At 54.3% G+C, this 15,326-nt stretch overlaps 6 protein-coding genes across 6 annotated transcripts; 4 read left to right on the top strand and 2 right to left on the bottom strand.

Annotated features, from left to right (window-relative positions):
• Positions 1-643: 643 nt before the first annotated feature.
• On the top strand, positions 644-2,380 carry J4E79_006932 (uncharacterized protein; the record flags this gene model as incomplete). The annotated part of the gene is made up of 3 exons (XM_049355800.1): positions 644-910; positions 973-2,069; positions 2,118-2,380. Coding segments are annotated over 3 exons (1,627 nt in total), but the record flags the coding sequence as incomplete, so codon positions are not given.
• Positions 2,381-4,178: 1,798 nt separating this feature from the next.
• On the top strand, positions 4,179-5,801 carry J4E79_006931 (uncharacterized protein; the record flags this gene model as incomplete). Its single annotated transcript, XM_049355799.1, has 2 exons — positions 4,179-4,252; positions 4,415-5,801. The coding sequence occupies 2 exons, from the start codon at positions 4,179-4,181 to the stop codon at positions 5,799-5,801; spliced, it is 1,461 nt and encodes a 486-aa protein (XP_049209828.1).
• Positions 5,802-8,184: 2,383 nt separating this feature from the next.
• Positions 8,185-10,035, bottom strand: CCT4 (T-complex protein 1 subunit delta; the record flags this gene model as incomplete). The annotated part of the gene is made up of 6 exons (XM_049355798.1): positions 8,185-8,790; positions 8,838-9,674; positions 9,722-9,751; positions 9,804-9,826; positions 9,882-9,933; positions 9,982-10,035. 6 exons carry the CDS (start codon positions 10,033-10,035, stop codon positions 8,185-8,187), a joined length of 1,602 nt encoding a protein of 533 aa, XP_049209827.1.
• A 323-nt stretch (positions 10,036-10,358) lies between these two features.
• RPT1 (26S proteasome regulatory subunit 7) lies at positions 10,359-11,827 on the top strand (the record flags this gene model as incomplete). The annotated part of the gene is made up of 4 exons (XM_049355797.1): positions 10,359-10,453; positions 10,506-10,620; positions 10,667-11,667; positions 11,719-11,827. The coding sequence occupies 4 exons, from the start codon at positions 10,359-10,361 to the stop codon at positions 11,825-11,827; spliced, it is 1,320 nt and encodes a 439-aa protein (XP_049209826.1).
• A 379-nt stretch (positions 11,828-12,206) lies between these two features.
• Positions 12,207-13,355, bottom strand: J4E79_006928 (uncharacterized protein; the record flags this gene model as incomplete). The annotated part of the gene is made up of 1 exon (XM_049355796.1): positions 12,207-13,355. The coding sequence occupies one exon, from the start codon at positions 13,353-13,355 to the stop codon at positions 12,207-12,209; it is 1,149 nt and encodes a 382-aa protein (XP_049209825.1).
• An 800-nt stretch (positions 13,356-14,155) lies between these two features.
• J4E79_006927 (uncharacterized protein) lies at positions 14,156-15,197 on the top strand (the record flags this gene model as incomplete). The annotated part of the gene is made up of 2 exons (XM_049355795.1): positions 14,156-14,995; positions 15,054-15,197. The coding sequence occupies 2 exons, from the start codon at positions 14,156-14,158 to the stop codon at positions 15,195-15,197; spliced, it is 984 nt and encodes a 327-aa protein (XP_049209824.1).
• Positions 15,198-15,326: the final 129 nt, after the last annotated feature.

The following is a 15,326-nucleotide window of genomic DNA, read 5'->3' as shown; positions in this document are numbered from 1 at the left end:
CGGCGTGTTGATCGTGGGCCATGGTATGCCAGTAGCTGGGGGTGGTGTCGTATTGGCGCTCGTGCGGTGTATTGGGACCGAACAAGTCAGAGGTGATGTAGACCATAGTGGCGGCGACTTCGCGGTGATGGTGAGGGTGAAGCGGAGAAGCTGTTGTCGGCCTCAAAGGCGGAAGGAGCTGGAACGTGCAGCGGCGGCGTCAACACACAACAGAAAGCGGCTTGCAAAACAGGACAAAGGGTATCGAGGACGGCGCGCTAAAGCAAAGGGACGCGGATGGGCCGAAAGGAGCGCTGATGTTTAGTCGCGATGGTGCTCAGGACGGACCGGACGGCGCTTTGGATGTTGTCGGCTCGGCGACGTACCTGACTAGCCGGCCCAGGCAGCCAACAGCATGTGGGCCGGCGCACGTGAAGCGTGTCGCCAAGCAAAGGGTCGCGCGACTCAGCTAACGCGCGACGGCGCAGGACAGGGTGAAACATCGTCGACAGCAGCGACGAGCATCCCGCCCGCCAACTCCGCCGCCTCGGTCTCTGGCGCGTGTGCCATGTCTGCCCTTCCTGCGTGACTTGGGGCGAACGAACCATCTCCACATTATTCTTACCTACCCCACATCCTCCCACCCTGCGAAGAAGCTTGAGCCATGGATAGCGTCAATGTGTCGGAACTGGTTGCGCGCCTCGGCGCGGAGGAGGAGTCGGTGCGGAAGATGGCGGTCTTCAAGCTGCAGAATGCCATTGGCGACCCCTCCTTCGCCGACGTCTTCATCTACGAAGGCGGCCTGCCCAAGCTGCGCTTCCTGGCCCTGCACTCGACCGGCAACACCCTGGCCTACTGTCTGACCTCTCTCGCGCGCCTGCTGGAGTTGGACAAGGGATGGGACCATGTCACGGACGATCTGGTCGCGAGGGTAAGTCGACGACGACCTTGGAACGAGGGATTGCCTGAAGAGGTCTAACAACTATACTCCAGATCGTCGACCTCGTTGTCGCGCAACCTCTCGTCAACGTCAACCGCGGTGCCATGTCGGTTCTCGCTGCCATTGTCGGCCACCCCTCACACCGGAACTCCCAGGACGGGACCACGGGCTTCCAGCGCCTGAAGCCCGCCGTCGACTCCCAGCCCGACTTCCTACCCTCCCTCGTCGAAAAGATCACCTCGGCCGACCACGCGCTATGCGCAAACTCCCTACAGCTCATCAACGCGCTCATGCGAGACGCCATCGCAAACGACGCAGCTTTCGAATGGCCCAAGTTCATCAAGCAGCTGCAGGAGTTGGGCGTGATTAAGAGCGTATACGGGCTTATGCAGAGCTCTGCGATACAAGATCTGGCTCATCCACTCCTCGATTTCCAGTCTTTGACCAAGATACTGCTCAGGAACTGGAGGGAAGAGAAGGTTGACCTGGAGAACCCCGACCACAGGAGGGCGATCCGCGGGCTACACACAGCGAGTAATCCGGAGAAGTCAGCATCAGACCCCAAAGGTAGCAAGAAGCACAACCCGGATAAATGGAAGCGTCTGGGCTTCGAGACGGAATCACCCGCGTGGGAGTTCGATGCGACTGGCTTCCTAGGCCTCATGGACATTACAGACTTTGTCTACAAGAACGAAGACGGGTTTCAGAAGCTGTTGCTGGAGCAGTCGGCAGAGCCACTCGAGCAGCGATGCCCAATCGCTCGCGCAAGTCTGTCGGTCACCCAGACACTATACGAACATTTTGAAATAGACAAGCTCGACGATGTGGACTCCCACCGACCTACCGACTCGCGGGCCAACTTCGACCGCTCGTTCAAGCCCCTCCTGCTCCACTGGTCCAGGTTACATACAAGTGGTCTGAGTGCCTTCATCCGACTATGGAAGGTAGCCGGCGCACAAACCGAGGACTTTGAGAAGATCGAAGAGCTTGTCCGTATCTTGATCGAGCAGGTCGTGGGCCAGGCGCCACGCATGAGGGACGTAAAGGACGTGGAGGAAGATCTGGCTGAATTCGAGCTGAAACGCCTGAGAGAACTCCAAATGGAAGTACTGGAGCTGACCTACGAGGACGCATGGGGCCATCATCTCCGGTATGCAGTTTGCGTTGATGTAGTCTGTGCTCAGCTAACTCTCTACAGTCAGGTCCGTGACGAGCTCAACCATGAGGCTCTGCAGTTTGTAAAGGAGCAGCGTATAAGATGCCTGCTACAAGGCGCGTGGTTTCCAATGGGTATCGACTACGGCACGAGTGCGGGTCCGGTAACCAGCAAGACCCTGAATCGTTCTGTACCCTCATCATGGCGTTTTGTCCGATTGTCGCACAACCGGCGATATCTGCATTACGCTGACTTTGACGAGAAGACGGCGACTGAGCCGAGGTTAGACACGCTGCAGGAGAAGAGTAAGTGTAACGCGTCCACGCGTCGTTTATGATTTGCGTTACCGCAGTGGCTGACCCGCATGTACAGTCGATCTATCCATTGTCTCTTCGGTGGTGAGCAATGTCTCGGCTTCGGCGCCATCGACCGCATCGTCAGACAGTACCGTCACAACCCTGCCAGGCCACGAGCGGGCTTCGACGTCGACCAAGATCACGATCCACGGTTACCTGCCCCCGTCCAATCACGCGCGGCAGGCGTCCAGCGGCTCAGGTGCAGGGCGAAAAGAATCCGTCCTACTGCATCTGCATCCCCAGAGCCATACCCTTGCTTCCGAGTGGCTTGATGGACTGCTGATGCTACTGAACCAACAGCCAATTACCGCCGACACCAATAAGTTGGTAACCTTCATCGGCGGTTACGGGCTCAAGATCCGTCTGCTCAACGTTCGCTACGAAGATGTCGGGCTGGAGGAACCAGTGCTCCCCAGTCGTGAAGGACTGGATGACGAATACTACTGTACGTGCTTCTCCTTTATACCGTGGCACGGGCTCAATACTGACTTGATACCTTAATGCAGATGACATTGCGGGTGCCTGAAGATCCAGAAAATGCTTGTTCACGGACAGGAGTCCTGGACAACAAACATCGATCTTGTGCAGGTAATAGTGAAATTAATGGGGCCGCCAACGTCCAAGCTGCATGATGTTGGGAAGCCTAAGCCTACGCTTCCGAAAGCCTAATCTTTCTCGATGCGGCACTAGGCAACGGCGGGGTGGAAGACGTTCGCCGTCTTGTGAATAGACGTCTGTCGACGTTCAAATTGGGAACCAGGTACCGCTCTCTGGGAACCATATTAGGAACTGTGCAGGGGGCGGTAACATTTGTGTTGGCGCGGGAGCTGGATGCGCTTCTCTTGAGATACCCTTGCTTGTACCTGTGCAATACGCTGCAATTAGACAGATTGTTTGGAGCGTGCGTGCGTGTTGTCAGCCTGTCGTCGTTACGCAGCGCATGCTCGACGTTGTACAAGGCGTCTGGCAATCGACGGTGATCTGTGCGATATTAACCCGTGACACGCTGGCGCAGCCATTGAGCCGGCCAGTCGGGCGGCCTGGTAGTAACGCCATAACGCATATTCCAGAAGCAAGTATATTTGATGCGGAGGCTTAATCAGGCAAATGTGATGGAGAGCATCTGTCGACTCCGCGAGCCGGGCACGTTGGCCAGCGGTGTGTCGCACGCTAAGCATCGTGGCTCCGCTGACGGTGTGTTCCTGGCGGCCACGGGCCTGAAACAGCGGACGGCAAGGTGGAGAGAAGCGGGGAGGAGGCCTGTCTGCACGACCTGACTCAACCAACGACCGCACGCGGGCCTGGCGTGCTCTCGGATACATCAGCCACGGTTCTACTAGGGCCCAGGTGTGAGGTGGAGAGCAGAGAGTGCGTCGCTGGCGGCGCGTTAGCCTGCAGCTGCAGCATCCCGCGACACGAATATGCAGCCGCCCCAAGTGCGAGCGACAGTCGTACGCTGCTGAGCCCACTGATTGTTTCTATCCCCCAGCGGCCGTCCTGTTGGACCTCATATAATTCCTTCTTCTTCGGACTTTCGCTTGCTGCTGTTCGGATAGCCCTCCGGTCGATCCTCGAGAACAAAGTACACCAGCATTGCTCAACCAAACGTTCACGACCAAGTGCCCGCCGCACCGCCCGGCCACGGCGTCAGGGCCGCCATTCGCAGCGTCGTCCGCGCAAACCACGCCCCCATGTGCCTGAAGCCAAACGTTGCGCCATCGCCGACGTCGAGATCCGAGCCGAAGCCATGAAGAGCAAAGCCAAAGGGACTATTCTGCCTCTGCGGCAGGCCGAATTCGACGCCCTGCCGTATTCAGTCCAGTAAGTAATATTCCGCGCTCCTGAGTGGTCGGGACGTGTGATAAGGGCGCGTTATGCGCGTGCATATACCGAATCCCCCACCATGACTTTTTGTGTACCTTGCAGTAGATGAAGGGCCTGTCAATTATGCCATGATGCCAATGCTAATTCGTCCCGCTACAGGAGAAAGTACTTTTCATCCCTGGAGCGTTTGCAGATCGCCCAGCACGCCTCCGACGAGCCTACTACATCAGGCCGCTCGTCCCAGGCCAGCACCGCTTCCAAATCCCACCGGCCCTCGCTATCTCTCGGCACCGGACGACGCAGACGCAAATCCGAAAAGGCTGTGCACGCTCACGACATCTCCCACATTGACCTTGACTTCTTTCTCTCCTTGCCTGAAAAGGTACGCAAGCAGCATTTTTCCCGCGAAGAGCAGGCCCTCCTCCAAGGCAGGCACGAACAGGCGTTCCTTCCCGACGACCAGGATCCCGAGTGGGCACAACAACGCTTCAACGATTTTCACTTCGACTTCTCCCACTCCACGCTCGACCTTCCGGAACGCGGCCGTTCACGACGTCGTTCATCTTCGGCCTCTTCAACCGTCAGCCCTTCCCGCCCTACTTTCGGGCCTTCTTGTACATCAAACACGGACAAGGACCGAAACACCCATTTACTATATCTCGACACAATGGCCACGCCCATCTTCCATCGGAGGGAAACCTCAACGGCAGACATGAGACGAACCATGTCCCTCACGTCGCACCCTGTCCGCCTTGGATCTTCATACATGGCGGATCCTCCACTCTTCAATGCTCGGCCGAATCGACTTCACCAGCGTGCCCACTCTTCTTCTCTCACAGGCCACATTTCGCCATCTACGCCGCCAACTCTCATGATCGACCCCGAAGCGACACACTACCAGGATCCCGAGGCGAGGAAAAAGCTGCGCATGTATCTTGCATCTCCTCAAAAGTTCGACGAAGCGATTGAATTCGGCTTCCCATCGTCCGCTGGAAGCGACGCCGCTACACCCCACTTCCAGCTGCCACAGATCGACAATCATGCTCGCAAGTTCAGCCGAGACATGCACACCTTCCTTAGGGATGGACAGCTGTCGTTCTTCGAAGACCATCCAAAGGAGAACCAGGGACTGGAATCTGATGCCGGCTCTGTAGCCGACATGGACTCACCTGCCACGCCCTCCAGCACCGGCCTGTCTTTCCGCATGCACTCCCGCCAAATCTCGCACCGCAAGTTCTCGGTCGATTCGCCGGCTCCGTCGCCTGTCCACTCCGCCAATGGGCATTTTAATCGCGAGATGACGCTCCGTATGACCTTGACCCGGCCCGATTTACGAGCTGACGAAGATCAACTGTATGGCTGGCAAGGCTCAGGCTCAAGCTCAAGTCCCAAAACCTCGAAAGACGATCCTCTGGCACTGGAAGACCTTGTCTTCACCGACGACATGACCGGTACCAAGGGCGCCTTCTACGTTAAGCCTAAACCGCGCGGAAACCTCGTGAGCCGCCTACTGAAGCGTGCCAGCCTCAAGGCCACCAGTCGCTGATCCCCATTTCAGCCTGCATCTATTAATTCACTTCTCACATTGTACTTTTTGCCTGTCTTTCCTAATAAAGACCAACAACAGGTCTGCTGCGTTTCAGCGAGCGACTTTTATTTCCTTGTCCAGCCATTTTCTAGACATTTACGGGGGTTTACGAAAGCTCATCAGACTGTACGATTATCACGATGCACGAACCGAACGATTCAGATGCATGAATGAGGCGTTTTCCTTTCATCTCCCATGTCCAGCTACCCTGCTGGTATTTCTTCATACTTAGCTAGCCAAGAACTTCATCGAGAATGATACCCAGTCGGCAGCAACCAAAATTGGTCTGTCGCTTTGATACCACCACTTCGCCTCATCCTTGTCGATAGCATTGTTTCCGCGTATTTCCTATTACATCAAGCAACAACGGTTACTCATCGCAATTGCCGATACAGTCCAGCGTCTCAACTCACAGCACCTGACTTTTGCCGAAGGAGTGATCGCCCCCAGCGATCATGACTAGGTCCTCGTACTCTCTACCGGAGCTTTACCTACCCGTTCACACTACCCGTCTTATCTCTCCACATGTTTCGCCAAAGAACCACACTAACCATATTATCCGCAGCGGAGAGATCTATATCGCATAGATGTTAAGGGCAGGGATGGTTGTATGACGTTGCCGTTTTCATCCAGTGGCTAGGCAAAGATCAACATTACAGTACTCGTACAGTTTGCATGCAGTAGTTGATACTGGGCGTTGTATGCGTTTCGTGGTGCTGGGAGGATGTGTTTCGGTGGCGAGGACTGATGCATGAGAAAGAGGGTTATTGGGCAGCTAGGTTGAGGTTGAGTATATGTGAAAGCATTGGTCGATCCAGCGCATCAACACATCACACAACATATTCCACCAACCATCATCTTCATCTTCCCTCTTTACTCCTCCAACCATCCACATGCAGTCAACAATGACGTGCCCACTACACTTTCCGCAAAAGATACAGCGAACATCCCATCAGCCACTGGAACATGAAACAACCACTCACTCTTATCCTCCACCAGCTCCCCCAACTCCACCACCGCATTCCGGTGAAGCTCCACCTGCTCACCGGCTCTAGATTCCTAATGGGTTCCCTTGCCGAACAAGTCTGACTTACGTATACGCGGTTCCTGGTACACTAATCCACTAGATGCCGAACTGAACTGCTCCAATCTTCACGGTACGCTACGTTTCAGCTTGCGCTAGATTTTTCTTCACTCCCACAGGGCTCGATCTTGCGTTCGCAGCGGATAGCGCGCGCGTACAGTCAATCGGGTCATGTGTGTGGCGGGGTCTGGATTCATTGAGTGGATTTCTTGGGTCGGTGACGCATTTGCGTGAGGTGACGATATTGTTTACATTGTACGCTGGATTTTGCGAGTGTGGCACTGCAGGTCGTTGTTGTGGCGTTGGCTGATCGACGGGAAAAGAAAGTTAGGGAAAAAGGTACGGCATATGCATGTCATTGTCCTGTGATGCGAAAGTGAGAGGAATGCCGTTAGATTGCATACGGGCGGCTGGGAGGTGGTGTTTTCCGGGGTTCTTTACTTTTCTTGCGCCTTTGTTTATTACGCGCGCGTAGTGTAGCCGGAGTCAGACATAAGATTTATTGAAGGTGCTGATGATGGATGTCCTGCTAGTCAGCATACCTGTGTATGAGTTTCGTGGCCGCAGCTAAAAAGTGATGTTGCTGCAGGTACGCTGTCCGTCGGCGTTCCCGAGATCACGATACGCACCTTGGCTGGGTGATAAGCAGCTACAGCACGGATTACAAAAACGATCGCCTGCTTGCATTGAAACGGTTTTCATGTTGTGATATTCTGCAATGTTAGGTGCACGACAAAGTCGTTAGGCCAGGGTGCTCGCGTTATCGTGGTGAGGCATCACACACATACACTACTCATGAACACGGCACGGAAACACTGCGTCTACATGCTGACGGCCGGATAACCTATGCGGGCGAAAGATCAGCCCGAAAAGCAATTGCTTCGTCACGCGCGCGGATAGTCGCATTCGCATTTCTCCATTTTCCAAACGAGTCAAGTTGAAAACAGTGCTCATTTCAGGTGCATACCCCAGGATCAAGGTGGTCCGAATTCGGCATCTGGAAGAAGAAAAGTGATCCACGGCTTATCCTATCTGGACAGTCTGCAGAGAACGACGTGTCCCGCTACTGCAGTCCCATGCTCCCCCACGTGCAGGTTTTAATTGCACCGTTCATGCATTGAACGCAATATACGCGTAACCTTCACATGCAATGTCATGACATTCCAAACATTTATTTGGCATCAACAGTTGTTCGAATTTTTCATTACTCGTGGTATCCTGCGTCTTTCGCTGCCAAGTCAATCCATTTGCAGTTCTTTACCTCGACAAGGCGATGTCGTCGATTCGCAGAATCATCTTGACGGTCTCGGCTGCAAGCTCGATAGCGCTGGTGCTGACCAGCAGTGGCTGCAGTACGTTCTCCTCGCTGATGTCGTTCTTGACACCTCCGCTCTTGATGCTGATACCAGCATTCTTCTGCTCCTGCGCGTGCCTATGCCTTAGCTCTGTGACGACCTTGATGCTGTTCAAACCGGCGTTTTCCGCCAGTGTTGTCGGAATGACCTCCATGGCATCGGCGAAAGCTTTCCAGCAAATAGACTCAGTGCCAGAGAGCTCACGAGCTTTGAGTGACAGCTGATGCGCAATCTCAATCTCCGGGGCACCGCCACCAGCAAGTAGCGCCTTCTTCTTGACCAACGAGCGGATGGCGCAGTGAGCGTCGTGTAGAGATCGCTCGGTCTCATCCAGAATGAGGTTGTTAGCACCGCGGCAGACGATGGAGACAGTGTTGGCTGCTGACTTGACACCCGAAACCTTGACGTATCGTGCGCCCGATGCCTGTACCTCCTCGACAAGGTCTGCCGAACCGAGCTTGTCTTCTGTGAATGAATCGATATCGGCAATAGGCTTGCAGCCAGTGCTCTACTGTGCATTAGCTTCGTTACATGTGAATCACTTCTCTTACGCACCTTGCAAATGAACTCAATCTCGTCACGCTCAATGTCCTTGATGACCAGGATCTTCAGCTTAGACAAGAAGTGCAGACTGAGGTCGTTGACTGCATCTCGGAGGATTGACTTTTGAATGAAGAGAACGTTGCACTTGGCTTTCTGGATCTTCTTGACCATGTTCAGCAGATATGTTCGCTCCTCCTTGAGAATCTTGTCCATTTGCCTGTAGTCGTTGACGACAATCTGGTTCTCCATGTCCGGTTTCGGTGGGCTCAACTGGAACTGAATGAGACCTATCCGTGCCTTCTCCTTCAGTGTGGGACCACCAGCGCTCTTGACTACAGGCTGGTTGAGAACCAGTCCGTCGATCATCTCGCTGTCTTCGATGGTACCGCCTGACTTCTTGATCATCCGGATGTTCTTCAAGTCTACGTTGTCGGCAGTCTTGGGGTCGATGACCTTGAGGACTGAGTCCACAGCCATGATGGGGAGCTTGGGCTCCTGTGCGACGATCTTGGAAGAGAGTGCGGTCGTGGCGGTCTTGAGGAGCGTTTGCCTGTCCGTGAGCGAGATAGGAATGGCCATCTCGGTCAATATGGATATCGCCTCCTGCGCTGCCCGTTGGAAAGCCTCTGATATGACTGTGGGGTGGATGCCCTTGCCCAATAACCTCTCAGCAGCGCCCAACAGACTTCCAGCAATGACTACGACCGACGTTGTGCCATCTCCAGCTTCGATATCTTGGGCGTGTGCGAGGTCGACGAGCATCTTCGCGGAGGGGTGCATAACGCTCATCTGGTTCAACATGGTGGCTCCGTCGTTCGTGATGATGGTCTGGCCTTTGCTGGTTTGGATCTGGACAAGTCAGTTGTGAGGGCTAGCGATTTGCGCGTGTCTCGTACCATCTTGTCCATGCCCTTTGGTCCCAAAGACTGCCAAAAAGTTAGTATTCATCTCTTCCCCGCACCTCGTGGTGGGACATACAGTTCGGATCGCATCTGCCACAGCTGCACAATTTGAGTTAGCGAGATGCTCCTAAAAGAGAAGAAATAGGTTCTGTACCTCTTGCGGCAATGATGTTGGCGCTGCGAACAGCTCTGGGCTTCTCCTTGTCCTGGACCAATGTCAGTCAATGTTTTCAGAGCTTAGTGACGAAGCGCACCTTGAAGGCAGTGTTGCCGCCACCGGTACCGCCATTTGCAACTTGAGCAGCCATCTTTCAGTATACAGGAGAACAAAGCTAAAAGAGGGGTATCGTGGGAGTTTGGCGGGGAAGTTGTGGTGCCTGGACGCGAACTGACAATATTTCGAGAACGCGATAGACGTAGCGCACGGCCAATCCCCAAGCTCCGACTCGCCGGGCCATTGCCGCATCACAGCTACACCTTCACCCAGTCCACAACAACCAACCCCATACACTCGCCGCGCCGCCGCATCTGCTCCCACTGTCGCTCCTACCCGGACTCATTCACAACTCGACTGCACGTATAGCCCGAACCCTATCTCGGCCACACGACAGTCGCCGCCCACTCCGCAAGCATGCCTTCAGCCACAGGCCAGTCCTGGGAGAAGTACCAGAAGAACTTCGCCGACGACGAGGTCGAGGAGAAGAAGATCACACCTCTGACCGACGAGTAAGAGATGGCACGTCACAATCAGAGCGGACATGGGCTAATGATTTCACAGGGACATCCAGGTGTTGAAGACATACGGCGCGGCACCCTATGGCGCCGAACTCAAGAAGCTCGAGAAGGAGATCAAGGACAAGCAGCAGACGATAAACGAGAAGATTGGCGTCAAAGTACGAACTCCTTTCCCCTCCACCCATGCTTGACTAACGCCCCCAGGAATCAGATACCGGACTCGCACCTCCACATCTCTGGGATATCGCCGCCGACCGCCAACGAATGCAAGAAGAGCAGCCCCTCCAGGTCGCACGATGCACCAAGATAATACAAGACGAGAAGGACTCGGAGAAGAGCAAATATGTCATCAACGTCAAGCAAATCGCCAAGTTCGTCGTCAACCTCGGAGAGCGCGTCTCACCCACCGACATCGAGGAGGGCATGCGGGTGGGTGTCGACCGCAACAAGTACCAGATCTTGCTTCCCCTGCCGCCAAAGATCGACCCCTCGGTCACCATGATGACGGTTGAGGACAAGCCCGATGTCACATACGGAGATGTTGGAGGTTGCAAAGAGCAGATTGAGAAGCTGCGAGAGGTCGTTGAGATGCCCCTGCTATCACCGGAGCGTTTCGTCAACCTGGGTATCGACCCTCCGAAGGGTGCCCTTCTCTACGGCCCTCCAGGAACCGGAAAGACCCTTTGCGCCCGAGCTGTCGCCAACCGAACCGACGCCACCTTCATCCGAGTTATCGGTTCAGAGCTTGTCCAGAAATACGTCGGAGAGGGAGCCAGGATGGTGCGCGAGCTGTTTGAGATGGCACGAACAAAGAAGGCGTGTATTATCTTCTTCGACGAAATCGATGCTGTCGGCGGTGCTCGTTTCGATGACGGTGCTGGAGGCGACAACGAAGTACAGCGTACCATGTTGGAGCTGATTACACAACTGGATGGTTTTGATGCTCGCGGTAACATTAAGGTCATGTTCGCGACGAACAGGCCTTCGACTCTCGACCCAGCCCTCATGCGTCCTGGCCGTATCGACCGAAAGATCGAGTTCTCGCTACCAGACATGGAAGGCCGTGCTAACATTCTCCGTATCCACGCCAAGAGCATGAGTGTAGAGCGCGACATCCGTTGGGAGCTCATCTCTCGTCTCTGCCCCAACAGCACAGGTGCCGAGCTGAGGAGTGTAGCTACAGAAGCAGGCATGTTCGCAATCAGGTAACCACTACCCGAAATGCATGTGAGACATATACTGACTTGTACTTCTAGGGCTCGAAGGAAGGTTGCTACCGAGAAGGACTTTCTGGCTGCCGTGGACAAGGTTATCAAGGGCAACCTCAAGTTCAACTCGACCGCTACCTACATGCAATACAACTAGACGGCGCCACGTGCGTTGCGTTGAAAGTAGCTTATGTATTTACATTAGAAGGCAGCACTGGTTTTGTATGAGTACTAACGATGGTGCTTTTCTTCCACTTAGATGGACAGGACATAATGCATTATTCGAATCATTCTGTTCTATACAGTGAAGTCTTGACAAAGCATAACCCAGTTGATATGGTTTGTGATGGATATAAGTATCGTACATGTCACATTACTCGTCTAATAGATTGAACGACTTCTTGAATAGACGTCAGACTAGGCAAAAACTGAACAACCTGGAGCTTACATCACGTTAAGTCACCCACTTTGTATGTTTTCATCTTGACGTAGTCTGCAGACCTGTTTAACTGTTCTTGTATGAGGTGAACGCTCTATTAAACTACCACTGTCCCGCCAATATCGCACAAATCAACATCAACACCCCACTTCAACCCAGCTGCCTCCGCACCCTTCCGCCATCTTTCAGGCGGCTCAGTAACCGGTTCGTAGCTAGCCGAGTAGGCACCACGAAACGTGCCAAAGTGCATGCCTATACTCTTCTTACTCCTCACATCCCTATGTATAGCCAAAGAATCCTCAGGACTGGAATGTTGACCAGACAAAACAGACCTCGGCTTGAAGCAACCCACAGGCACAAGTGCCAGATCAAAAGGTCCGTACAACTCGCCTATTTCTTTGAATGCCGGACAATGCGGGTGCGGCGCGTCGTGGTGCGAGAATTGGTCGTCGGAAAGAACGTGGCAGTACCCTGTGTCTCCAGCGAAGAAGAGCTTCTTGCCAGACGAAGACGGTTCCTTCACGATCCAACTACACCACAGTGTACCATCGAAGTTCCAAGGCGTGCGCCCAGACCGATGTTGCGCAGGCGTGCATATCAACTCAACGCCTCCAGCGCCCTTCTTGAACACGGTTATGCCACCCCACCAGTCCATCTCTTCGACTTGATCGGCCTTGATGCCTGCGCCTAGCCCCGTCAGAACAGACTTGACGCCTAATCCGCAGAAGAAGCGCAAGTCACCGCCTTGTTTTGCATTCAGCTTCTTCAGCGTGTCCGAGTCGAGGTGGTCGTAGTGGTCGTGGCTGATGCATACAGCGTCGATTTCAGGCAGCTCGTCGATAGTGCATGGTGGAGGTGTGAAGCGCACAGGACCGACCATGCCGTAGGGTCCTACGCGCTCACTCCATACGGGGTCGAGGAGGATGCGCATTCCGCGTTCGTTTCCCTCTGAAGCTGTTGTTTCGATCAGGAAACTCGCGTGTCCTATCCATGTAGCCTTCAGCCCGTTCTGCGCATTGCTGAAGTCGGGCTTGCGCACGTCGACCAGGCCTAATCGGTCGGCGGGTATGGGGACGAAGTTCTTGGGTGTGCTGAATCGCGTTCGGACGGCGGCGATTATGCCGTCGTTCTTATAGGAGGGCCATGGGTTCTTGAAGCTTGTGGGTGGCTTGCCGATGTGATGGGCCGTCGTGTATGTGTCTGGCTTGTGCGGGGGTAGCGGCGTTATGGAGGATGAAGGAGGCATTCTCGCTGTTTGGTAGTGCCTAAAAAACAGCGCGAGGATGCAAAGGGCTTGATGTGGGCGCGCATGGCTGGTTGTCGTGTAGAGGAGACTATGACGACGAATGGCGGGTGTGGAGGCGGCGATAGGCAGCGCTCGTCGGAAGCCACGTTCGTCCGGTTCACCGTTGGAGGCGCGTTTGGGATTCGTGGGTCGCGTAGGGCTAGGAAACTTTCGAGACGTTCATCGATGACTTCACTGCCCTTAAAGCAATGGCGATGCAGCTGTTGAGTTTGTGCGTCTGGTCGCAGAGCGTCATCGAGCAGGTCCGACCCAGCAAGACCCTGTCACCTATCGCGCAACCCACGTTCTGCCACAGCCATCCTTCTAGACGTAATCCCCAACTGTTTTTGCACAGCGAACAAAAGCCGTAATTGTGGCTGGCCCTACCCACCAATCTCACATCCCAACGCGCATCTCCAGCATCATGGCCTCGGAGACAGCTCAAGTGGGTACAGCACCATGGCGCGGCTTGCGTAGCCTTGTTCTCTTATCATCCAATGGGACCGACACGTGAGCCCGTCTAGCTTACGATTGTACATGCAGGTACTGTTCGTCTGTCGCTCATCGCCGCCGCCGGAGCTCTTACCAGGAGTCTGGAAGATGTACCTTCTGCATGTGGTAAGGACTGGCTGGGGCTGCAGCGGCCTGGGTACGCCGTGGCCAAAAATTTGTGAGCTTTATAGATGCTGGGTTCCCAGCGTTGTTGAACTCGTAGTATACCTTTGCGTCAATCAATCTTTTATCTTTACAGTCAAGACAAGATGAAGGGTACCTTTTCCAAAGCCGGCACTGCGGCTCTACTGGCCACAACGGCAAATGCACAACTCTACCCGAACCAGAGCCCATTAAACCATACCTGCCAGCTACAAGAACCACTTCTGTCGTGCCCATCGCAAGATCCCTCCAAGGTCGACTCCTGCTGTGTCGAGACATTCGGTGGACTTGTTCTGAGCACTCAATTCTGGAACACATACACCGGTCGCGAGTCTGAAGGCCAGCTTCTTCCTACCGACACATGGACGCTCCACGGGCTCTGGCCCGACTTCTGTAACGGCAGCTACACACAATATTGTGATCTGAGCCGCCAATACGACCCCATACCCGGACCGAACACCACAAACGGGCTACCAAACGGCACGTTCGTCCCACCCTACAATGGGTCCAACATCGGTACCTTTCTCGAGCCATTTGGCCGCTACGACCTCTTGGAGTACATGAACACCTACTGGATCGCATGGCAACAAGATAACCCCGGTTTCTGGGGCCACGAGTTCTCCAAGCATGCCACCTGCTTCTCCACCTTCAACGTCCCTTGCTACGGCCCGCAGTACCGCGAGCACGAAGATGTTGTTGACTTCTTCGAGACAGCTGTCAAGTACTACAAGAGGTTCCCTACTTTCGATTGGCTGGCCGCTGAGGGCATCACACCCTCCAACTCAACCACGTACTCGTACTCCGATCTTGTAGATGTTCTGTACGAGCAGCACGGCGGTATTCCTTTCTTGGGTTGCTCGGGACCCAGGTTCAATGCTACTGATGCTGGCAAGAACACAACTGATCGAGGCTACACTATCTTGAGCGAGGTTTGGTACTACGAGCACGTAAGTATCCGCTAAGTGTGCCCAGTATGCGAATAGATAGGTGCTAACATGCGATTAGGTCTACGGCCGCCCTCAGGAAGGCAATGCCATCCCCGTTAATGCTTCTGCTACCTACCTCACCAATTGCGCTACTTCCGAGGGCGCAATTCACTACCCGGAAAGGACCAATGGGTCGGAAAAGGCCCCAACTGTCCCTTTCTAGAAAGACATAGTCGCGTTTCGAATGTAGTGTAATGATCAATATCAATCACTTCGTGAACACAAACGAAGTTACTTTTCATGTCCACCTTGTTCAAGGAAAAAACTAAACACCCTAGAGCCTACATTGACA

The sequence above is a fragment of the Alternaria viburni genome (genome assembly GCF_023758015.1).
Source record: "Alternaria viburni strain BMP 2772 chromosome Unknown scaffold_14, whole genome shotgun sequence".
NCBI lineage: Eukaryota > Fungi > Ascomycota > Dothideomycetes > Pleosporales > Pleosporaceae > Alternaria > Alternaria viburni.
This window is presented reverse-complemented; position numbering and strand designations above follow the sequence as displayed.